This window comes from Chelonoidis abingdonii, chromosome 1, assembly GCF_003597395.2.
Source record: "Chelonoidis abingdonii isolate Lonesome George chromosome 1, CheloAbing_2.0, whole genome shotgun sequence".
NCBI classification, from domain to species: domain Eukaryota; kingdom Metazoa; phylum Chordata; order Testudines; family Testudinidae; genus Chelonoidis; species Chelonoidis abingdonii.
The window spans coordinates 155,884,510-155,909,181 of NC_133769.1; the positions used below are offsets into that span (position 1 = coordinate 155,884,510).

Consider the following 24,672-nt stretch of genomic DNA (forward strand, 5'->3'; position numbering starts at 1 on the left):
ATCTTCTCAAAATGGCTATCTAAAGGCTGTCCTTAGCAGAGGGCCATTGCCTCTGCCTGTACTGTAAGTGATGCCAAGCTGCCCTTTGAGAAGATGGCCCAGTGTTGTCAGGATGGAGAGAGGAACAGGTGGATGGTGGTAGGACTATCTTTGTGAAGAGTAGCTAGTGGCCTCATTCCCTTGCAAAATTGTAAGCTCTGGGGGACAGCACAACAAAGTCCTGGTCTCAGGTCCTGCACTAATACAAACAGGAGATGGCTGCCATTTTTGAAGGAACAGTTTTTTTGGGAGATGTCATTTCAGTGTCTGAAGGAAAAATAATCCCATTTTTCAAAAATTATTCATTGCTCCAGGTCTACAAGATTCATCTACCCCTTTGTAGGGATGTCTGAACTGAGAGATGTGAGATAAGTCAAATAATTTCTTGAAGGATCCGTTATAAACTAATTTTTACTCCTATACTAGCTAATGGCTTTACATGTAAATTCTCAAACTGTTCAGTTGTTATAGGTATGGTATTCTTCAGCCGTGCTGAATCTTCCTGCCTTAAGTGCAAAGCTTATTAATATAGAGCCCCAACAACTGCCTCCATAGTATGAGGGTTGGGAAAGGTGAGAAGGGATGGGCTGCAGAAGTAGAGCCCAGTTTGTTATGTGTGGACCCAGCACATTTTACTGTTTAAGAAGGGATCAATTGTCCAAATAAGACAGGTCTGCTGATCAATGTGCATGGCTTATTAATCCATTTCATAGCTATAGAAATAAAGGCAGAAAGGTACATGATGTGACTAATAGCACAGGGAACAGCCTCTTAACCTGGCACTATGGGTTTCAGATGCTAAAAGGCCAACTCTGGTAGCCATAAAGGTCACTAGTTATGTCTTATCTTTAGGAAAATACAGAGATAACCTTTCACCTTTAGCCATTAGATTTGCACTGATTCACTTTTCTAACGGAAAGAGCTAGATGCTTGGGAGGAAGTTCAACTAGGTCTGCCAAGGCAGTTTTAGGAGGGGGGTCCTCATGCCTTCCTGGGGGAACTGGATGGAGCAAAAGTAAGTAGCCATTCGCACAGACATTCTTGAGACTATGAATTGAAGAGAAGCAAGACTGACAGTTGGGTTCTTTTGTAATGAGTAGTTAAAACTAACTTGAAATTTCAAGCATTGATCTGCTAGGGCAAGCCTAAAAATTCCTGAATAAGCTTTTTCACTTCCTGGTTTTAAATGTTAGAAATTTAAATGGATTTTTTTAGTATCATAAATACCTTTAATCACATAAGATTCAAAGTGTTTCTAGAATGCTAGGTCTTTCTTGCTCTTAGAGCAGTAGGTGATACTAGATTAGAATTGTCTTGTCCAGTTTTACATTCATTTTCTTGCAACAGGATGCTTTTCCTTTCTGAAAGACAGCTTTAAAACCTAAAGTGATTCTGAAAGCATTAGTGTGAGGGAGTAGTATACAGTTTGCTCAGATTTCATTTGTAGTATGTTCTCTCACTTCCTAGAAGTTGTTTTGATTTTGCAGGGAGGATCTATCGACCATGAATAGGAAGAGGCCACAAATACTTTAAATCCACTTTATTCTCATTGACTTGAACAGTTTTGCACGACTTTCAGCAACATCCATTATGAAATATGAGGAAGAGCAGGTGTTGATCTGTTCTTTTACCCATCCTTTCATTCCTTCCACATGTGTGGAGGAAAAATTTGTAGCAACACAGTGAAACATCAGAATTTCAACACTGAAAACAGACAAGACAAAACAAAAATATATATATGCAACTTTGAACTGGTCACACTTTAGGGCCATGTACAGCACAATAAATATTACAGCTGCATTATCTTAGACATGTAAAGTTTATAACATCCTCTTAATTTAGAGAAATAGAACATCTGTCCTAGCATGGAATGCTACAAACACAGTACACCTGTGATAGGTATGAACAATGAGGATTCTGGTAAGGGCTTGTATAGTGACTACTCATTTATACATGACCATGCTTAATAGGCAGCATACACTGAAATTAAATGAATTGTGAACTGTCAGCCATTCACCACCAGAGCACTAGGTTGAATATTTTTGTTTATTTTGAGAGATCGAAGAGGTTAATATTTGAAGAGCCTTTTAAAGTTTCAGCTGGGCTCCATGCCAGACAGTGAGTTGGCATAACACAGGAAGCAGTAGAAATTGGTCCATTGCTGTTCAAATCTGAATGACAGCTGAAAGGCATGAGCTGGAATACGTCTGGGATTAATGTTGTGTTCCCCCCCCCCGCAAAAGTGTTTAATTCCTCCTGAAACACAAGATCAAAAAGGTTGCCAACTCCCTTATTAATTTCTCCCATTGTGAAGCAATATGGTAAGTTCTGGCTTCAGCAGGTTAATGGCAAAAGATTGCTCTGTATTAGTCCTCATCACATATCAGCTCTGCCATTATTAAACAAGTCCAAGAAGTAGTAGCTCTGAATGCTTTGAAGACACCAAACACCTCCAGAGTGCAGTGCAAAAAAGAAAGTCACAGCTCCTCTTGGGATCACAATGAACCTTCCACCAAGAAAGTTTAGCACTGAACATTCCCTCTAAAAAGGACCGTGCATACCACAACTGGACAGACAAAAATCAAATTCAGTATCTTAAGGGAAAGTTTTGGAAGCATGTGGTGACCTCAACATTGTACTAGAAGGCAAATGTTATGGCATGCAGCATGCCACTGAGGCAGGATGGGATTCCTGCTCTGTACAAATGGGATCACCATAGCTTGTCTTGTCCTGTAGTACAAAGTAGCTACACTGAAGCAGTGGAGTGTCATGCCATTTCCATTTTCTGTTGGAAGTGGGAAGCAAGGGGATAAAATTTTGCTGATAGTTGAGCAGGTATGGCTTTGATTTTTAATTAAAGTGTAGTTCAACAGTCCTATTTAAATATTAGGTAGGAAAATAAATGCTACTTCTCAAATTCAGACTGATGGCTGCTTTCACGTTTCTCCTCTTAGTTAACACCTTGCAGAGTTCCACACCTACTGCGTTGTAATACACTTGCTTTAATACAGGCTCAACTGGAGGTTTAGAAGGGGAACTGTACCAAAGAATACACTGTATATTGGTAGTAGCAGCTCATTATTGGAAAAATAGAATAAATCTTATTTCAAAACAGGGGAAATGCCCATTCTTTGCATGATAGTCACTGGCTAAAAGCTAGGCCTGTACGCCCTTAACATCACCACCTCAGAATGTTCCATATCACTGCACTAAGAGTCTCACCTCCTCTGCCACCACAATTTATTTGGTTTACTTCCCCCAAGAAGCAAAAGCCGGGCTGTTAAGAGATCACATCTATTTGGGAGTGGAAGGGTCAGGGGGAGAATCCCCATCCTTACAAGTTTACAGTTGCAGTTCCTCACTTTCTCTGAGGCCCATTCACACTAACTCCACTCACCATTTCAGACACACAGTGAGGCCAAACAAACTAAGGGGAATGTTTTATAAAGACCTACTGAGTATGAAGTAGGACATGTAGGACTGTTAAACTCAGGTTCTCTCATTTCAGTCTTGCACAGTAGGGAAGCAGAGGGGCTGAGATGAGAAATTTAAACTGAAAGGGATCATTGGAATGGGGGCAAAGCCTAGTCTTCCAGGCTACGGAATGCATTCTGCATGTCCTCGAAGAGCTGAGCATAGTCTGCCTTGATATTCGCCTCGCCATCTTTCACTGGGTCCTGAAAACACAGCAAGTGAAAAAAGTTAGTCTTGAAAAACCATTTGCTCCCTCATACAGTCTGACAATCCTTTACCATTGGCTTAACTCCTTCCTGACCTCTGGGCATATATCTGCTCGCTACGCTCTAGAGGACATGGATGTTTATAGCCTCTTTAAATGACAGTTGGGTTTATGTCTCTCCCACATACCACACAATTAATAGGATAATGGAGAGTTTTCCTAGCTATTATCTAGGAAATTGGATCTATTGTTTGTAGAAACTTCTCAGATGAAAACTAGGTTTAAAAGGATTGAGGTAATGCTCATACTGGCAGTGATGCCATGTGATACACATGTTACAATGATTAAATGCCATTGCCCCTCTAGCCAGAGCCAAATGGCATAAAAATCAAGTACGTTGTAAGATTCATCTTCCTCGTTGCGCAGAGGCCAGATTCCAAACAAAATCCTTTCCACTGAAATTGAGCTAGTACAGGTCTGCAAGAACATGTCACAACACCTTCACTTTATATCACAGAATTCTCCTAAGGCCCCAGCCACCCTCCATTTGTAGCAAGAAATGGAACTTGCAGCTACACTGCCACTAAAGACAGGCTGTAAGGCCACAACTCCAGAGAAGCCATTTAATGGACAGGCTCAGATAACCTGATCTGCTGGTTCTTCACCTCTCCTCTCCCTTAGTACTGCACACTCCAAAATATTAGTGTGAGGAAGGCCACAGATGTGTCTAGACAGATGGATCATACTTTTTAATCTATTCCCTCAACATTTCTCTTTAAAGCTCATGTCATATTGTGGGATGTGGGCCATGTAAATGCTAATAGAACAGTTTGTGCCTCTTGTACCAGATTCCTTTTCACAAGGTGGTACTTTTACATTCATGGATGCTTCTTTTGCATTCCAGATTGGATGGTGTGTTGTGTGGACAATGCCCATCATTTATTGAATGTTTACTTGAAAAATGTTTTTAATGAGTCATGAACACATTTCTTGTCAGACACTTAAAATACAATACTGTCTAATTTTGGACCTAAGCCACTTAACAGTGCCCAAGGCCATTTGGTTGGGTGTGACCCCATTAACACGGCTGCTTTCTCTGTGCTCATCCACTAAGGCAGTTCTCAGCTGAAAGAACCAGGGCCATGTACTTGATTGCAGCTTAGGCTGAGAGTCATAAACAGACAGGCATTTTAGATCAATCAAAGAAAGTAGAGCAAGTGTCTCAGTTTTTGGAACCATTTCTTCTCATGTAAGAAAAGTGTTTACAGGCAACCCAGGATAACGGCTTTGTAGATGCACTGAAGGCTTCCATAGGACTTTGTCTCCTTAGCAAAGGAGTGTCAATATCCCTATTCCAATGCAGCAGGTAGCCATACAGAGAAGCCAGGGAGCCAACACCCTGTTGCCCACAGACATACCTTGAATTTCATGGAAACGAGTCTCTGGAGAATTTCAGACATATTTTCTCGGATGATGGACCATGTGATCTTGTTGTCACTCTGAGCTGTAGTCTCTACAGCTCGGCGCGCCATGTCGTAGAATGCAATCATGTTGGAAAGCATGCCCACTGTCTTATAAAAAGGGCAGAACCTGATGGAAACAAGATAGAACCTAATATGAACAACTAATGCAGGGGTCAGCAACCTTTCAGAAGTGCTATGCCGAGTCTTCGTTTATTCACTCTAATTTAAGGTTTCGCATGGCGGTAATACATTTTAATGTTCTTAGAAGGTCTCTTTCCATAAGTCTATATTATATAACTAAACTATTGTAAGTAAAAGTAAACAAGGTTTTCAAAATGTTTAAGAAGCATCATTTAAAATTAAATGAAAACGTTGATCTCGTGCTGCCAGCCTGCTCAGCCCGCTGCTGGTCTGTGGCTCTGTTCAACTAGGCCGACAGCGGGCTGAGCAGAGCTTGTGGTCAGGACCCCAGACTGGGGGGGGGGGGGCGCGGGAGGGAGAAGAGGGCTGGGGTGTAGGGCAGAAGGCTGGGTGTGTGTGGGGGGTCAAGAGTCAGGACAGAGGGCCAGGTGTTTGGAGGGGGGTCAGGGCAGAGGGATAGGGTTGTGGGGATGCAGGGCAGAAGGCTGAGTGTGTAGGGGGTCAGGGCAGAGGTATGAGGGTGGGGGGGGTCAGGGCAGAGGGCTGGGGTGCTTGGCTCATAGAGGTGCTCCCAGCTCCCTGCCCTGAGCGGCTCACAGCAGGGACGGAGAGGGGGCAGGGCAGGAAAGCACCACGCTGGGGGAAGAAGCGGGGGAGGAGGAAGCTTGGCTGCTGCAGAACCAAGCTTCTGCCTCCTGCCCCTGCAGGGGAGAGTGGTGGGTGCGGGGGCTGAGTGGGGCTGGGACCGCAGCAGGTAGCTGCGTGCCACTCAAAATGGGCTCGCATGCCATGTTTGGCACACGTGCCGTAGGTTGCTGACCCCTGAACTAATGACTTTCCCAGGCTATAGAGCAGTTGAGAAGATCTTTAATGAAATTAAAGCTCTGGTGCCTTCATGACTAACATAACCCTCTCACAGAGGCTGGATTCCCTTGGTGGGGGGAAGTATGAGTGCTGGCCTATTTCAGCCCATAAAGCTACATCACAAAACCCTTGATACACTCGCTGCCAAGTGGTATAAACTACCTATTACAGGCTGAAAACTTTTTCAAAAGTCTGACCCAGTGGCAACGGATCTTCAATTTCAGCCACAAGCAGACTTGAAATCTTAAAATAGTGGCCTGGCATGATGGTGTGATCCTTGCATTACAATTCCAAGCTGTAGTGACACATTATCACCACATATTGACACCACAGGATCAAGTCACATCATCTCCATTATTGTGGCTGACTCCATTTGGATACAGTGCATTTCTGAGTGTTTCCCTTCCCACTACCCATCTGTTTGGAGGAATGATGGCAGCTCCAGTGTGTTTCCTAGCATGGCCTGGTGGCACAGGGAGTGCCCCTAGGGCTGATGCCATCCACTCAAAACTGAGAAACCAGGCAAAGCAACTGGTGGTCTTGACAGATACCACAGAAATGCCATGTTATTTATGCAGTGCATTGTACTGTACAACAGGTGAGCATAGCAAACAGAATCCCTTCCCAAAACTTGGTCTAAAGGCACAAGCAGCTACAATAGAGCACCACAAGCAAGTTGCCATTGGAGGGGGAATGCTTCACAGCACAGATGGGTCTGGAGTTTGGGGAGGGGAGGGAAGGCTGAAGAACTCCATGGAAGGCTATTCCAGACACAAGGGACAGCATGGAAACAGGGTACAAAGTAGAGAAGAGAAGCCATTGAGAGGGAAGATTGAGTGGAGCACCAGGCTGAGTAGGGGCTGTAAGAGGAAGTTAAGAGTTGTAGATGGGCTAGAGTCATGCAGTGATAGTGGAGAGTAAGTAGCTTGAACCAGATTCTTGTGACACTCCTGAGTATCACTGGGGCCTATTGGAACAAAGAAAGATTCTTATTGGAGATGGGGGGGAAAATACCAGTTCAGACTAAATGATCCTCTTCTTCCTTTCCAGAGGGAGTTTGTTTATTCAGGCAAGGGGCTGGTTCATAGCACTGGTTTATTAGCAGTGCTCATTTCAATGGACAGGAGTGCTGGGGAAACTGTATCAATATAGCCAAGACCCTGCCATTGGGCCAGAAGGGGTCTGCATATTGTGCCTCCCTGACAACATGGAGCCAATGGCCTAGACGAGGAGTTCTCAAACTAGGGGTCAGGAAACCTCACAACCTCCTGAGGGGATTACATGGGGGGTCGGGAACTGTCAGCCTACACCCCAAATCCCACTTTGCCTCCAGCATTTATAATGGTGTTAAATACATAAAAAAGTTTTTAATGTATGAGGCGGGGGGAAAATCGCACTCAGAGGCTTGCTGTATGAAAGGGGTCACCACTACAAAAGTCTGAGAACCCCTGGCCTAGATGGACCATCACAGGCTGCATTTTCCTATGAGCAGCTCTCAGATCACCTTGAAAACAGGTCCTGGTTGCCACATCAAACTGGATCCTATTCCCAAATAGGATTTCCATCTGAAAATGGGGGGGAGAGGGATAGCTCAGTGGCTTGAGCATTGGCCTGCTAAATCCAAGGTTATGAGTTCAATCCTTGAAGAGGCCATTTAGGGAACGGGGGTAAAATTCTGTCAGGGGATTGGTCCTGCTTTGAGCAGGGGGTTGGACTAGATGGCCTTCTGAGGTCGCTTCCAACCTTAAGATTCTATGAAACAATACACGGAAGAATGAACGAGGAGCACACAGCCTCTTGGCCCTCACCTGTCATACGGGCTGTAGCCATTCTGCTGCAGGAAGTCATCTTTGATCAGTTTGGCAACCTCCAGGGTAATTTTATCTGTTTCTGCCAAGGAAGCCTAGAAGGCAAAGTCCAAATTTAGTTTGGTGCCAAGTTCTGTGTACGGGACTGCTGGGTGTTAGCTCCCTAACTCTTCTAAGGCCCATAATGCCAGTTACTTGTTTACACCATCACCTTCATCTACAGGCATGTGGCTTGTCTCCCCCCCCCCATCCTTTCAGATCACTATAAATACAGATTTGGTTTTTTGCATATTTCCCATTCACTGATAAAGCCAATCATTCAATCAGCCACCAGTAGATTACAAGCAGCATTAAACAGAACTGTTAAGTTTCCAGTCTATGCTGGGATTCCTGCAGATGCTAAGTAATGAGTTAAGTGAGAGATTCCCTCGATGTTAATTGCTTGCCCGCAGAGCAGCAGGCACTAGACAATGCTTGCTAAGAGGCAGCTGTAATGTAAGCTTGCAGCAGATCAGGGAGCCAGCACTTCTGCCTTCCCTTCCTCGCTCCAGCATGTCCACACAAGGAAAACCAAACTCCAACAGTGCTGCTGAGGGTATTTTCAGTAAAACAATGATATTTCAGACCATCAAAAAATAAAAGAAGAAGTCTTCCGCTAAGAGGCTGCTGCTAATCCCTGAAGCCAGTAGTTGCTTTTCCCCAGTGTGCCAAATGAAGTCAGCAATAAGAAAATTCTTAATAGCATGTTGTGCAGAGCCATCTATCCCCCTCCTCCTGAGCTATTATTTTGCACTGTCGGTCACTTCATCTTTGCCTCAATTTTATCCTCTGAACGGGGTGATGGAGGCTTGAATGTTTGGGAAGTGCTTTCAGAGAGCCATGTGAGAGGCACCACAGGAAATTACAATATAAAAGATAATTAAAATACTGCCCAAGTAGCATGTTTAAGCACTCAAAAAAAGAAATGCCAAAGTTGAAGACAAACACATGACCTAAATTACCCCTTGTGTGGATGCACTACAGCAGTCTCAGTCCGTGACCATGGGCTATTTTCACAGGACCTCAGCCTTATTCAATATGCAGGCTGAATAGTGCTTAGTGAATGAAGCAGGAGTATGATACTTTCCAAAATAACCTGTTATAACCACAGCAAAGAGCAGGGCTGCACCCACAACAAGTTAAACTGCTTCCATTTTAACAATAAAGAAACAATTTTAATCTTATCTGGTAGTGAGTGCTGCCTTGCCTCACCCACCAAGCACAACCTGAGCTGTGGTCTTGTAACCGAAGACTACAGTCATGCATGCCCAGAATGGGGCAGGAGTTAAGATTGCAAGGGCTACCTTAATGTTGGCATCTCCTGACTTCAACATTTCACTCTGCAACCTCAGTGTTCCTGTTTTTGTTTCGGAACGTCCTGTTTTACTCCCAGAACAAACAGAAGAATCCAAACCACATTCACTGTTCTTCTAGGTCATTTGGCTAGAGAGCAGAAGAGCAGCCAAAGTGAAATAGTGCATGTGCACAATTTAGCATGTCCCACTGAATAATGTAAGGTTACAGAGAAACACTCATTCAATAAATCTCTTACTTCCAGGTCTGCCAGCCCATCCAATTTTAAACAAATAAAAATGGACATGTAGCTCTGACACACACAATGGAAGCATTACAGTTTTACCAGAGCGCAGTTCCAGGTTTAAAGCTAGGTGAGTCACAAATTGTGGAACTGGATGGGGACAGAAGCAAAGTCTTGAACCTTGGAGAGCTGCTGACATGGATGCAAGGGACCAGGAGAAAGGACAGCTTCAGTCAGAAGGAGGCCACCCAGCAGTGTTCCATGCTCTGTTTTAAATCTGGCACAGGCAAGAATTGGGTTTGTGCCTTTTTGCAGCGTGTAGGCAAGCCCTGAATGGGTGAGTTGTTTAGGTTTTTTCCATTTTTTTCCTGCTCTTTTCACATCAGAAATTCAAACTGTGGTCATCACTTTGCCTGGAGAGTGAAGAATTGGTAGGTAGACAGAGAAGCCACAGAAGTGAAGTCTGAGGGAAGAAGAAACTGCTTTTCCTAATCCCCCACACTGCTTAAAGCGGTTTGCTTTTGCCAACATTTAACTCCAACACATGAAAAACCCTTGGGAGAAGAGATTTATTAGAGGCCTGGATTTCTGTAAGGTGAATGAGACATACAGATATAAGCACCGTCAGTCAAGCATAAATGCATCCATACTACAGGGATTGTACTATTTTGTCTAGAAACCAATATAGCTAAGGTCAAATCAAGCAAAAAAAAAATCTGGAACACACATCTTGGACCTTCATACATCACAAAGTAGAAGTTGGCACCTCCCGCACACATTTTCTTCTTTCCCAGGACACAGAGAAGCAGAGCTTAGAGCTCAGGCTCCAGCAGCCCCAGAAAGGGCCTGCCCACCATTCTTCCTGTCCATTACTTTCCTCCCCCAATTTCTTCCAATTAAAGTTAATACATGGAGGCTGGCTTGGCTCATGTGTACTATGCACATGTGAGCTACAGTTTTTATAGCATCTATATCGGTTGAAACAAAAAGTCAGTTTTCACTGGGACTCTGATGACACCTTTCCTCTACAGCAGATTCTCTGGCTAGGTTTAGCTTTCTACCCCGAAATGCTGAGGTACACTGAGAAACTGAAAGCAGCCTGTAGAATGGGAGGTCACGACACACACCAGTTAATAGGTCTCTAACACTAGGCATGATGACTACACAGCCACTTTGCAGAGACCAGACAACACTCGTCTCTAATTCTTTGTATCGTCCTGCCACTGTTTTGAGTTAAACTCTGTAACGGGACAAAATTTAAATGCAACCCACTCTCCAGGCCTGTACTTTGACCACAGAATTTAGCGTGTCAGTGCAGTGCTTTGAAAATAGCCCTTGTCATGGTGGTGCAGGAGAAGGGGCCTCAGGATACTGTACTGTTGCATGGCTGTGAACTGGCATTTCACCAGAGGACGGGGCACTGAAAGAAATACCAGTGAAACTTTTCAACGTTTATTAAATTAGAGACTGAGCCTTCAGGGCTAGTTCAAAAAGATAGAGGAAACAAGTATCAGGTCAGGTTCACTGCATCCAGAGCATTTCCCTTAACAAACAAGAAGGGCACTGCAGTTGGCTGCAGAGTTGTTTTGCAAGAGAGTTTACTCATGGGCTGCTGGCGTGGGGATTTCTCCTATTTCTAGACTACTCCGAGGGCTGCTTTTTGGTTCCAATGCCAGAGCAGTAGAAAAGACTAAATTAACTACAGCTAGTGGCAGACAGACAATCTACTGTTTTTCAGAAAAACTTCTGTCTGAAGCATCTGGCAACAGCCACTGTCAGAAGACAGGATACTGGGCTAGATAAACCACTGGTCTGACCCAGTATGGCCATTCTTATGGTCTTAAACTCTTATTACCTTCCCTCCAGGTCCCAGTGCCTGCACATCAATATCCACACACTCTGGCTAACACTAGCCCCATCTACCCATGGATAGTGTCTATAGTCTATGCCAGGAGCAGTGAAGTGGAGGCAGATCAGTTCTTTGGAAAGTCTTGCTAGGACACCATACTCCTCCCCACTCACAGTGGTCATTGCTCACCTTCCCCACAAGCTGAACAATCTCCGCCAGGTCCTCCTCTTCCTGCAGGATCTCCTTGGCCTTTGTCCTCAGGGGGACAAACTCTGTGAAGTGTTTGTCATAATACTCATCCAGGGCCCGCGTGTACTTGCTGTAGCTGATCAGCCAGTTGACAGATGGGAAGTGCTTGCGCTGAGCCAGCTTCTTATCCAAGCCCCAAAACACCTGCCAAATCCAAACAGATTCATGAGTTTCCCTCCCAGAAGAAGCCAAGTTATTAACTGAAGATGGTCAAACTCCCACACATTTCTGTATAATGAGTACAGCAAAGACCATCCAGATCCTCCAGACAGAGGCTTGAAAGAGAATCTTTCCTCCCCACACTAAGTGGACCATAACTGGGGGCCCTTAGACACTAAGAGATCCTCCCCCACTAAATCAACTCAATACATGCTAGACATTCATTTCATGATGGTGGATCCCAGCTCCAAACTTATACAGTCTTGAATACTATCCTAGTGTCAGGCTGGAGGGATTGCCTTGCACAGGACAGATTCCAGCCCTGCTACCTGCAGAACTAAGTGGGGCCCTACTAACTGCCAATACCTAAAATCAACCGGTCTTCCCAAAACACAGCTGTGTGTTGGTTCACTCCCTCTAGAAAACAGTTCAGGTCTCAATGCTCCTTCATTAAGGGATGCAGCCCCCTCTTCCTCCCCATCTTAGTACAAGGCTGCCATCCTTGCATTTGCCCTCTGTTTGAGAGGGACATGAATAACCCTGGGGAATCAGCCAACAGGACAAACCTGTGTGTGTGCCAGGAATAAAGAGGACACGACATGGGGATGGGGCAGCTGCCCTTCCTCCCCACTTCCTGATGAATCCTGGCTGCATCACGCTTGAGAGAACATCTTACACAGGGGAAGGCCTTGATACTGCCAGAAGATTTCAAACAACCCTTACAAAACCCCCTTTCTGCAAACCAAGCCATTCACACCATGGCCATTAGGCACAATGGCTGTCACTGTACATGCAAGCACTTCTGGTGCAGTGCATTCATTTCAAACCCTAGTGGAGTAACTAGGAGAATACAGCTTCAACACAGACTGCAACAAGGTGGCACGTACCTGAACAATGCCCAGAGTGGCAGATGTGACAGGATCTGAGAAGTCACCACCAGGGGGAGAGACACTGAGCAGGAAGAGAGAAAGGAAAGCAGTGATCAGCAGCACTGGTACAGGGCTAAACTGAAGCTCCAAACCCAGCACCACAACTCAATACAGAAACTCCTCATTTAACACCCTCCCGCTTAATGTTGGTTCAATGTTATGTCCTGCTCAATTAGGGAACGTGCTCGTTTAAAGTTGTGCAATGCTCCCTTATAACGTTGTTTGGCTGCCTGCTTGTAAGATTCTGTGGAAGAGCAGCGACTTTACAAGGGAGTGTTGCACAAGTTCTGTTTCTCTGCCTCCTCCCTCTCCCTCCCAGGGCTTCCCCCACCTGGCAGTGCTTAGGACTTTCTGGGAGGGAGGGGAAGGAGCAGAGAAGCGCCACATCTCCACTCCTCCCCTTCCCTCCCAGAAAATCCTAAGTGCCGCCAAACAGCTGTTAAGCGCGAAGTGCTGGGAGGGAGTTTTTAATGTGGACAAGAAATGTGTTCATGACTCATTAAAAACTCCCTTGGCCAGGAACCACGGCCAGTGGGAGCCGCGGGGATGGTGCCTGCAGGCGGAGGCAATGCTCAGAGCTGCCTGGCCACACCTCTGCCTAGCAGCTGAGCGAGGGGGAGGTCGCAACTTCCGGGGAGCCCCCCAGGTAAGTGCTGCACAGAGCCCACCTCACCCTGTCCCATGCCCCAAGCCCCTCCCACACCCAAACTCTGCTGCTGCTGGAGGGGGCAGGGGGGAGAAGATGGTAGGCATGGAGCCAGGTAGGGAGCCTGTTGGCCCTGCCAAACCCCGCCTTCCCCAGCAACAGTAAGGGTCCCAGGTCGCGCGCCACCGTCCACCCCCACCCCCAAGCATCTGGGCCACCCTCCAAAGTTTTATTCACTGGTATTTTTAGTGAAAAAGTCATGCACAGGTCGTGGACCATGAATTTTTGTTTACTGCCTGTGACATGTCCATAACTTTTACTAAAAATACCCATGACTAAAATGTAGCCTTATGGATGACTGATGAACATTTTAACTTCTCTAAGACCTCCCAGAGCAATGGATGGGCGTTAGAAACATCAACCACTTTCAGATAAGCAAGTGAAGTTGCTTTTAAATTTAAAGGTTTTGAGCTCCTCAGACAGATATACAGATGTCAAAGTTATTAGGACATCAAGCACAGAAGAAATCAGAGACACTCCTGCAAATCTAGGGAAAGTTACCTTCCTAATGCCAAGTTGGGCTAACAGCTGTTTCATCTCCCTCCTCCCTTTCACCAGCAAACTGGCTACAACTGTTGCCTCAGTCTACAGAAATTGCTCTCAAAGATCTCCAGCATCTCTCCCTGTCCAAGTCTCAAGAGCCTATACTTTCATCCTGCTCGACCTCTCTGCTGCAGAGACAATCAGCTTCTCTGCCTGTCATTCTGATCAGGTCACTCCCCTCCCTCAGCTTGATGCCACGGGGGTAGAGAGTCGGTGGAGGAATTTTCAATCAGTGTGTCTCACCACTATCAAAGCTCTCCATAACTCTGCCCTCCCTACTTATGCAAGCTTCTCACATTACAATGAGTTCCTGTCCAGCCCCCACTGGCCTCTCTGCTCTGCCTGTGTTCCCACTCTCAATCACTCATGTGCCAGCTTCTCACAATCATATACATACCATCTTCCATCCATGCAGCCCCTTGAGCACGGTACAGTCTCCTTGAGCACACCCACAGGCCTCTTATCCTCTCTGCATTTCAGTCCCTCTTAAAGACCTCTTGAATACTGCTGACAGGCATGTTATTTCCTCCCTGCCCAAACTCTGCTTACCTGTCACTCTGTCCTTAGATTGAGAGTTCTTCAGGGTAGGGGCCATTTCTGCTTGCCCGTCTGGGAAGCATCAAGTCAGTGCTCCCATCACCCACCCCCAGGAAGACCTGCAATCCAGGAAATGCTGAAAGGTTCAGTACTTACGCCCCGACAATGCTGACACTTCCTTCTCGCTCAGGGTTCCCCAGACACTTCACTCTGCCAGCTCGCTCATAGAACGAGGCCAGACGAGCACCGAGGTAGGCAGGATAGCCACTGTCTGCAAGCACCACATAGAAACTATGTCATGCGAAGGCTCAGTATCTACAGGAAGGCTTCCTGTGGCTGAACATCAAGAACAAAGGCTACTCACCAGCTGGCATTTCAGCTAGACGCCCTGAAATTTCCCTAAGGGCCTCAGCCCATCGGGAAGTGGAGTCAGCCATCATACTGACATTGTAGCCCATGTCCCGGAAATACTCAGACAGCGTGATTCCTAGAACAAAGAGAAGAGCACACTGCAGGTTACAGTTCAGACAAGTACTCTGGCTCACATGCCTTTCCTAGAAGGGCAAGAAGCCTTTTCAAGTGACACTGAAATACTCATTTCGATTTTGATGACAAGGGAGGCTGAAAGTTACTCCTTTTGGACTCCCAAGCGTTTCCTCACTGCTTTGTTATCTTCTCCCTCTCTGCTCCTATTCTCTAAACACAGATTTTCTACCCTTTGGTCAGCCACGTGGACTGTGCCCCATTCTCATTCTTCTCCTCCATGAGATTCAAGAGCTATGCCATTAGTTAACTTGTGCTTCTTTTGAAAGGTTGCCTCTGAGACGGTGTAACAGACAGGGAGGCTATCCCCAAAGCGTGGCTTTAAAACCATCCTTTACAGTAGAGAAAGGGATTTAAAGCTAATGGGACGCATCCTTTGGTTTCTAAACTGGCAGACTACAATAACTTTAAGGGAGGTCAGGTTTCATCTCAAGTATTTGAAAGCATTCAGTAAACAGCTTCTATTTTAAAATGAAGGGCATAACCCTCATCCCACCAGATTATGGGGGAATGTAAAGAGATAAAAAGGTGCATAGCTGTATTCGCCACAGTCAAGAAATCAGACTCACACTCTCTCCAGAATGAGCTAAGATTTACAGAGTTGATACCATACAACTACAGGATCAGAGCTGACAGAAAAAATCCACACTAGGATGAAAATGGCAAATGCAATTCCTTGGCAGCCTATGGCTAACAGACGATCAAACTAAGAAACAAAACTTATTGGGTAAGGAAGGTTTAGAAAGATCAGTTTCTGAAACTAAACAGAGTTAGTGAGCAGAGAATACATCAGTATCTTGATATACCAGAGGGCTAGATGACACCTGTCCCGGGTAGCCTTTTCTTTTCTTGTAACTCTTACCAGTATAAATAGAGGCTTCTCTGGCAGCGACGGGCATGTTGGAGGTATTTGCTACTAAGGCTGTTCTCTTCATAATACTTTCTACCTTGCCATCAACTTCCATTGTGAGCTAAAAAGGCAAAAAAGCAGCTCATGAATCTGTATAACTCTACAGTGATTATCCCCATACTCCTGTGCCAGAAAAAGCCCCAGTACAAGAGTATTTGCCCTCACAAGTGGTCTAACAACTAGAGCAGGGGACTGGACTCAGGGCTCGTGAGTTCTATATGCTGTTCTGTTACTGAGACCCCAAGTGAATTGGGTAAATCCCTTAGTTTACATGCCCTGGTTTGCCCACTGGTGAAAGGGTGAGGACAGATTTACTAGAGGTAAAGCTTCTTCAGGTAATTGGCTCAATACCACTTAGAACAGATATAAATGCTTTCACCTTCAAAATGGTGTACAAACAATTGTACTTTGGAACCTTTGTGGACAATATGTAGATAGGGAAACTAAGGCAGAAAAGGTAAATTACTTTCTAGAGCAGGACATGGGATTAGAACTCAGCCTCATTCCTGTGCTCAGACCATGTCCTGTCAATATGCTAGATGAGCAGTATTGCTATATTAATGCTCTCTGGTTCGTACGTTTGCCATTTTGTTGGCTTATTTTAGTATTAACAGTATTATTCTTCAGTAAACTTGTGAGGGAAATGTGGAGCGTACTGTCTTTGTGAATTTAATTACACAATTTTCCTCAGCCTCCCCGTGAGGCCAGAAAAGAATCTATTTACCTGTTTGTGCAATGTGCTCTGTAATTTCTAAAAGAAGCTAGCTCTCCCAGGAGGCACATCTGTCCTCCCTACTATTGCATCCCTGTAAAGGGATGACTCAACTCTCCCGACAACTGAGGTGGATTGGGGGGAGGGGGCAGGGGGAGAGGGAAGAGCAGGGAACTTCACAGATACTGCTTTGAAAACATAGGGCTATAGGAAGGAACTAAAAAAGTAGTCAAGTTAATAATGTTTGTGTTTTTTTCACATCAATTTCTTAATGCTGCATTAGGGTTTAGATTAAAAAAAAACATTAACACATGAGTTTTCAATTACATAGATCCCACCCCAGGCAATGAGACCCACCATTAGGCAATAGCAGTCAGAGACAGGGATTCTCTTCCCCCACTTTTCCCCTTATAAAGAAAGCAGCACTGAAGAGCACATTGTCATGTTGCCTGTATTATCTCACACCACCACCTCCTAGGATCTGATGCGCAAAGGTGCTGAGCACCTACATTCTCAGTTACTTCAAACACTAGTGTATACATACCAAGGGGCAGAACTCAAAACTTTTTTGAAAATATTTTCTTCATGGATGGAACTAAAACCTCAACATTTATGTAACGTTGCCTATTATTTTGGGTTTGTTTTAAAACTAACGTTTATCCCAATGTTAGTTCAAATGTTGTGTTGAGAGCTCCCAAAACAGACATCCTTCCCTGGATGGGACAATGACAGCACAACAGATTACCATGCCACATGGTGTCTGGAGGGACATGAAATGAGGCCCGAAACAGCTGAGGGTCTGACAGTATTCAGTGGTTCAAAGCCACCATATCAACAAGACACATGCAACACCTCTGTTCCCAGGAACATTTGGAAAGAATCCTTGCATCCCATACTGACCTCTGGGAAATCTCTGAGTACTTCAGACATCTCATTTCCTCGTTCTCCACAGCCTACATAGATGATAACATCACTGTTGGAGTACTTGGAGAGAGACTGCGAGATCACAGTCTTTCCACAGCCAAAGGCCCCGGGGATAGCAGTAGTACCGCCTTGTACACACCTGAAGAAAGAATAGCCAGACTGGTTTATACTGAACTCAGACAGACAAGCTATGTCCTGTTTGCATATTGGAGTAAGTTTTCTTCTCCACTGTCTGAGGCTCTCTCACGTCACTTGCCTAAGATGGCAAAGATGGCACATGGAACCAGATTTACCCCATGTCATGAGTACATACAATATTTCAAAAAAGGGAACAGGCTGTCCCTCCCCTACACCAACAGCATCTACCACTGTTCCCGGAGTAACTAGCTAGTGCTGGGACAACGGCTGGAACAGGATCCATATAAAAATGTGTTTCGCTAATGGAGATGTCCGAGGAACGAGCAGGCTGAGAATATCCAACTCAGAAGCATCAAGAAAAGTAGTGACATGAGACATTAGGCCAATGTTGTCAAGCATAGATGCCTAAAGTTAGGCACTTAAATCCATATGCAGGCATCTAAACAAGTGTTCTGTTTTCACAGGTGCCAAGCCTCTGAAGTCACTGGGAGTTGCAGGTGCCTAACTTTAGGCCTCCAATTTGGAAAACGTAGGCCCTTGTACAAGCTGCTCTCTCAGTGAGAAGACCTTCAACTCTGACTATTTATATGTGAAGACTCCCCAGTTATAGTATTTACTAGGCCTGTTTTTTTATGACATTTTCCTCCTCCTTTTGGTGCACAGAGAGATTTTGCTTTTGTCAGGGATTTCTCTGAAGTACTTGCATCACCATTTTTGGGATGTTGCTCTGGGGCACAGGAGATATATATATATCTTCCACTCCTCTTAAAAGGAATTCCTGTACAAAAGATTAGAACCAAGCCCCTCAGAACCCCAGATGGTACTTACGGGAAGAGGGCATCAAGGACCCGTTGGCCAGTTAGCAATGGATGGTTGGCTGGTAATTTTTCAGTGACGGGACGGACTTGACGTACAGGCCAGACCTGGACCATAGTGAACTTCTCCTTCACCCCTTCAAATTCCAGCTCCAAGACAACATCCTACCAGAAGGCAGCAGACACCCAGAGTAAGTAGACAGATAGATGCCGGTGGAATGCGCAAGTTCTCATTCTCACAAGTCTGTACAGAATCCCACCAGCAATGCACACCATTAATAACTAGTTATTATTTAGAGCCATAGGTTTCCAGACACCTCAGTGTACTACTCCAGCCTGCAGCAAGCCCAATTCCCACATTTACAATGTCAGGAAAATTACTCCTGGGGGAATTCTGCGCCACTGTGCATGTGAAGAATTTATGTCCCTCGCAGATTTCTGTTTCCCAGCAGAAAAACGACTTTCTAATGGAGAAGCAAAGGGGAGCCACAAGAGCTGTCATGTGACCCTCCCCAGCCGTATGTTCTGGGTGCCCAAGGCAACCAGCAGAGAGGTAAATCACTGTGGGGCAGAGGGAGAACCCGGCTGGTGGCCCCTACCCTGCGCCGGGCTCAGCTGCCAGTCCCAGCTGGGCAGGACAGGACTTCCTCTTCCCCTGCATGGCATCCAGGGCCTTGTCAGACCAACCTCCAGATTTCTCCCCCAGCTGTAGGAAGCTCTTCAAATTCCCCTCACCCCATGCTTCCTGCACTCACTGCTCCCCAGCTGCTGGGGGAAGGATCACAGTACAGGGAGCTGTTCCTCCATCTGCCCAACCCCCATGCATCCAGACCCTCTCACATCAAGCCTCATTCCCCCCCCCCCAAACACACACACCCAGAATCCCCTCCAGCCCCACTCCCCCTGCACCACCCCAATGAGTTACCTGCACCCAGATCCCTCCCTCACTGAGCTCCAACCAGCTGCACCTGGATCCCCACCCCAGAGCCCCACTCCCCCAGCATCTGAACCCCCTGCTGAGCTCTATTCCTCCCCACACACATGCACCCCCCTGCTGAGTCCCAATCACCTTCATCTGGATCCACCTGCAGAGTCCCGTTACTGTTGCACCCAGAAACACCACCCTCAATAAGCTGACGTGCATCAAGATCCTCCCTGTACCTGGATCCACCACTGAGCCACCTGCACCCAGACTGCCCCACACAGAACCCTCTCCACCCACACCTGGACCTCCCACACTAAGCCTCTCCACACTTGGATCCTGCCTTGCTGAGCCTGCCTGCCCACACCTGGTGCACCTGGCATGGAGGTGCAGGGCACTAGAGTGTTTCTGGGGCTGCCCCAGTCCTTGCGCTGTGTCAGAGTTGGGTGCAGCCTCACCACTGAGTCCATGTCCGAGGGGGGTATTGGTGGGTGCTGCACAGTGATCTCTCATCTCTGTGCAGCCAGTGGCCTGTGCTCCCCAATGCCATGCAGGAGCTTCCACATTTGACAAATAAAATTTGCAGAATTTTAAAATATTGTGCGCAGAATTTTTAATTTTTTGGCACAGAATGCAAAGGAGTAGAAAATCAAGTGTAAGCATAAAGCCTCAGCTTCAAATAATCGTGACACACAGTAGCTAAAGAAAATGCCATTGTTGATTCTGCATATACTTGGGACACTGCAGGACCACCCACAGAAGAGTGGCAAACATGGTGTATTTAAATGGCATCTGCTTACACACGTGAGCAAGGCTGACTTTCCACCATACGGAGCAGCTTGATTTCACAAGGTATTAGGGTGATCACTGTTGGCCAGTTGGCAGCAGGTGACCTGCATCTCCAAAACCCAGCTGCATAAAATGCCCTTTGCCTGGTGCTGCAGGACACAGAAGGGGTGCACACACCTTCTGGCAAGAACGTGCAATGCACTAGCCAGCACCATCTGGAAAACTTACTGATGTGTCGTAGTTCCCTGGTGGAGCAATATATGTTACTGTACCCCTGTTCCGTGGGGGCAACATGATTTTGTGTTTGATAAGGGAGTTTTCATTCACCAGTCCATAAATATCTCCCCCAGTGATGTGACTGCCAGCCTAGGATCAGGAGAAGAAAGAATTGCTTTAGTCATACAAATGAAAGCTTCAGGTTTAGAGAGAGAAGCACAAGGCTTTAAAGAACAGTCCTTAAATCTAGCACCCTGACTATCTTCTGTGTAAGGCACTGTAACAGCACAAAAGCCTGTTTGCATCTTTTACTAGCACTGTGACAGCCCTGCTAGGAATGTGCTATCAGCCTACACAAGAACAGCAATCATTATATGCAATGAGACTTGCAAGGCTCAGGCAGCTGTGTGATTATGGACAAGTACTGGAGATTCCCTGGCCTCTTTTCTACCCATCAGCCAGACTAACTTGTTGAGTATAGCAGAGATGGAATGCACCAATTTGTAGGCAATGGAAAGTGAGGTACTAAAAGAAGGCAATCAGATCAAAGGTCTCACATTTCAGCAGAGAGGCTGTCTTCAGGGTTGAAAAAATAACTTGGCTAGAAGTATTCCATTTGCAGAGGTATACCACCCTTTCCCAGAAAGCAGATGCATTAGAGAGCTATAGCTATCCTATTTGCTATGCCCAGCGTATTCCCATTAATTCTCTTTATTGTACTGTAAAGACATCCAGTCTAACAGGTACCACCGTATTTACCAACAGTGCTACCTAGCATCACATCAGTAGTACAGACATTCACTGCCTGCTCTTTCATAGCCACTTTGCCTTAATCCACCAGTATGCCCACCGGACTTCTGTTTCACAGACACAATGTATCTGAAGATGTGACACAATTCATCACACTGCACATTCTTCCCCCACACTGCAATGTGCCTGGGGGATTTTTGGCAGCTTTGTCATAGCCTACCCGCAGGTTTTTGGAAGGTGAAAAGTCCCATTTGAGGTCTTTGCTCAGAGCTGACACGTTGACACCTCTGGGGATGTAGATACTTTGGGTCTGAGTGCTGATGTCTGTCAGAGGCCTCTGGATACCATCAAAAATGGCTCCCATAATGCCAGGGCCAAGTTCCACTGAGAGGGGTTTGCCAGTACGGAGTACAGGATCTCCTACAGAGACACCAGCTGAAAAGGTCGGGTCAGGAAAAGCTCATCCACGCATTTACCAAAAGACATTTTCTCTCACCCATTCAATGGCTCAGATTGTGCAATGCAATGTATTGCACATGAGATAAGCATTCAGCCTCTATTCTCATACCTCAGGCTGGAATAATATTTTCACTCTCCAGAGAGGAGAGACTAAATATTTTCCCATATGATAACTAGTCCAGAGCCACAAAATGGAAAAGTTTACTGGAAACCCACAACCATATTTAGAGACCCAAAGAGGACAGATAAAAGCTAGCTCATCTCTAAAGAGCCTCATGTGACTTACGCCTCCCGGGGGAGAGGATAAGAGAATGAGTCACAGGTGACAGTTGCCATTTAATGTGCTACAGGAAGGTGTTCACATACCGCGGTGATGAGGGCTGTATAAGGGCTCTTCCCGTGTGAAATTAACCTGTGGAGTCAGTAGGCAAGAAGTCTATTCTCCATTTAAGCCCTCAAAATAGAACTGCAGCGAGACTCCATGGCCCACATAATACTTTTGCACAGAGATGGAGACATTGTGGCTAACTCCAAATTTAATGACTCCCTCCCGGATATTCTCCCTCCTTCTTCAACGTCATTATCTATTACCAATACTAAATGGCACATTTTTGCAGCAAGCAAGTTTGGATCAACAGTATGGATTTCCCAAGGATACATGTGTAATATGCTTATGTTTAGCAGAGAAATCTGAATCCACCCAAAGGGTGAATCCTTCCCAATTTTAAAGCTGTATTAGGATATTTTAATAGTACACACTTTTTGAAACCAAAGCAAAAACAATCACCAAAAACTGAATTTGCTTGGTAGCTCTGGTGTTTGTTGTTTGTTTTTGTCAATGAACAAATACAGTCCAGTTACCCAGTTCAAGTGTAACTGAAGTTAGATATTAAATCAGGATTGAAGTTTAAGGAGATGTGAGAATGATGGAAATTTTCTTCAAATATCCTCGAAAAACCTTATTGGGCTTGTACATAACCTCTCTAGGGGGGAGATGTGATGTGAGGTGTGGGAATTCAAACGACTATACTGAGAAAGGCAGGAATGAATGTAGGACCCCAAATAGATTTCCGGGGAAATATCTAGAGGGGTTTATGCAAATTCCCCACCTCCAGTCATGCAAAAATCTCAGCCTTTTGACAGTACATCTGAGGAGAAGATGAGATTCAGCTGATTACCTGTTCCGGGAGTTGGCGATCAAAGGCCTGAGCTGTAAAAGAAACAGACTCATCTGTCCAGTCTGTGTTCTGGTTCTGTCTGAGATAGTTATGAACTTGTAATGATGGGGAAAGTCCAGTTGTGGGTTTTGAAAGACTGACTCCTACTAAAGCCCAAGGCTGGAGTTCGAGTGATCCTCGTGAGCTTTTTAGCATGCGTGTAGATTCTTTTATTGTTTTTAATATGGTTTTCTCTGGTATTGCTTTCACTTTTAGAATAAAGGTGTTGGTTTATATAGAGTGTCTCTGTTCATAGCCTCTGGAAAGGAAGCAAAGGCCAAACACTGGCCTGCACAGGCAACTTAGCTTGCTGGGAATATCACAGTGCAGGCAGGGAACTGTGCAGCCTGGACATACTCTGGTCAGGAAGGAGTGAAACACAGATCTTTGTCCAAGAGAAACGATGGCTGAGGAACCGGGGTCCTAGAGTGGGTGCCCTTCATGGACCAGAGGATAAATACAGGTGCAGTTGCCTTGAACTAACAATAGGTACAGGATATATTATGCAAGTCTTATAGAAGCAGCTATGTACTTTGAAGACTCTCTCATTACCAGGGTTGTGCAATTATAACAATGTAATCATGCACTTTTTACACACATTCCATCAAAACCTATGTAAGGGATAAGGAACAGAGATGGCTTTTGCCTATGACCACTGCGATTTGGTCCCACTGAGGTTTGTTTATTTGCACTATTGTACTCACCCTACCTGTTAGGATTACTTAGTCTGACAGGCCTCAAGACACCAATGAGAAGGATACAGGTTTCTTCATACACCTGGATAGTAGCCATATCACCCTCCAGCCGGATAATTTCTCCCACCAGCTCACAGTGGCCAACTCGTACCAACTCGTACATAGCTGCCCCTGCCATGTTGCAGGCAGTGACCACTGAAAAAGAAAAATGCCTGGGTGAAACTATTTCACATCTTGTCTGAAGAAGTCTCCTAACCCAGCAGAGAATGTAGAGTGCTGGAAAGCAGAGGTCTGGTACCCAGTCAGTCCATGTAAGTAATACGCAGGTCCTGGAAGGACAGCTGCAGAACTTATGAGCCAAAACAAAAATGTCTTGTGCTTATTACCCCCGCTCTCCAGGGCCTATGGCCAGCTGCCATCATACCTTAGTAATCTATAGACAGCTGTAATTCATATCCAGAATATGCCCTGCACTCAGCAAGAGACAAAGATGGTTTAAGGTTCTAAATGACTATTCTCCCAAATCCCTGCTAAAAGACACTCCTTCCCCAAAGCCCACCATGAGCACATTCACCTCTGAGAAAAGTTAAAAAGAAAAAAAAATATGACATGACACCCCCACTATTCTGACATCGGACCATCTGGCATATTGTCTATTTAACTTATGGAGTGTGCTGGGACAGGGACTGTGCCATTTGATTGTTACTATTTGTATTTGATAGACTTGATTTTGCAGGAAAGTGACAGATGATTTTTAAAATAGATCTTTAAAGTTGATAGAGCCTTTGCCACCTGATTAGAACTATTTTAAAGCAGATTATATTTTGGCCCTAAGCTACCTCACTATCCTAAATGAGGAGAAACTAATTATAATAGTTTATACATTGGCTTATGAAAAATGTGACTTATGTTCAAGAGATTCCTAAAGTTGTCCTGCTTTCTTCAGTACAATGTCCTCTAATACACAGGGTTTGACACACAGGAGGACATGCATTAACAGTGGCTGATTTATAATAAATAATTTATAATTTTAACTGATC

The 24,672-nt window shown here is 45.3% G+C and overlaps 1 protein-coding gene across 4 annotated transcripts in view; it reads right to left on the bottom strand.

The window, feature by feature from the left end:
• Nucleotides 1-1,564: 1,564 nt before the first annotated feature.
• ATP6V1A (ATPase H+ transporting V1 subunit A) overlaps nt 1,565-24,672 on the bottom strand; it is a 44,261-nt gene continuing 21,153 nt past the window's right edge. For 3 of the 4 annotated variants that reach the window (XM_032773613.2, XM_032773615.2, XM_032773614.2), the window contains exons 3-15: nt 23,699-23,827; nt 21,482-21,696; nt 20,524-20,661; nt 18,598-18,749; nt 17,608-17,770; nt 15,948-16,056; nt 14,907-15,029; nt 14,699-14,813; nt 12,715-12,778; nt 11,609-11,812; nt 7,995-8,089; nt 5,137-5,308; nt 1,565-3,716 (exon numbers count right to left, since the gene is read on the bottom strand). In XM_032773613.2, coding sequence (XP_032629504.1) covers nt 3,624-3,716; nt 5,137-5,308; nt 7,995-8,089; nt 11,609-11,812; nt 12,715-12,778; nt 14,699-14,813; nt 14,907-15,029; nt 15,948-16,056; nt 17,608-17,770; nt 18,598-18,749; nt 20,524-20,661; nt 21,482-21,696; nt 23,699-23,827 — 1,772 coding nt within the window. In that variant the 3' untranslated portion in view covers nt 1,565-3,623. The remainder of the gene's footprint in view (nt 3,717-5,136; nt 5,309-7,994; nt 8,090-11,608; nt 11,813-12,714; nt 12,779-14,698; nt 14,814-14,906; nt 15,030-15,947; nt 16,057-17,607; nt 17,771-18,597; nt 18,750-20,523; nt 20,662-21,481; nt 21,697-23,698; nt 23,828-24,672) is intronic. The other variant, XR_004372763.2, reaches the window with a different exon arrangement.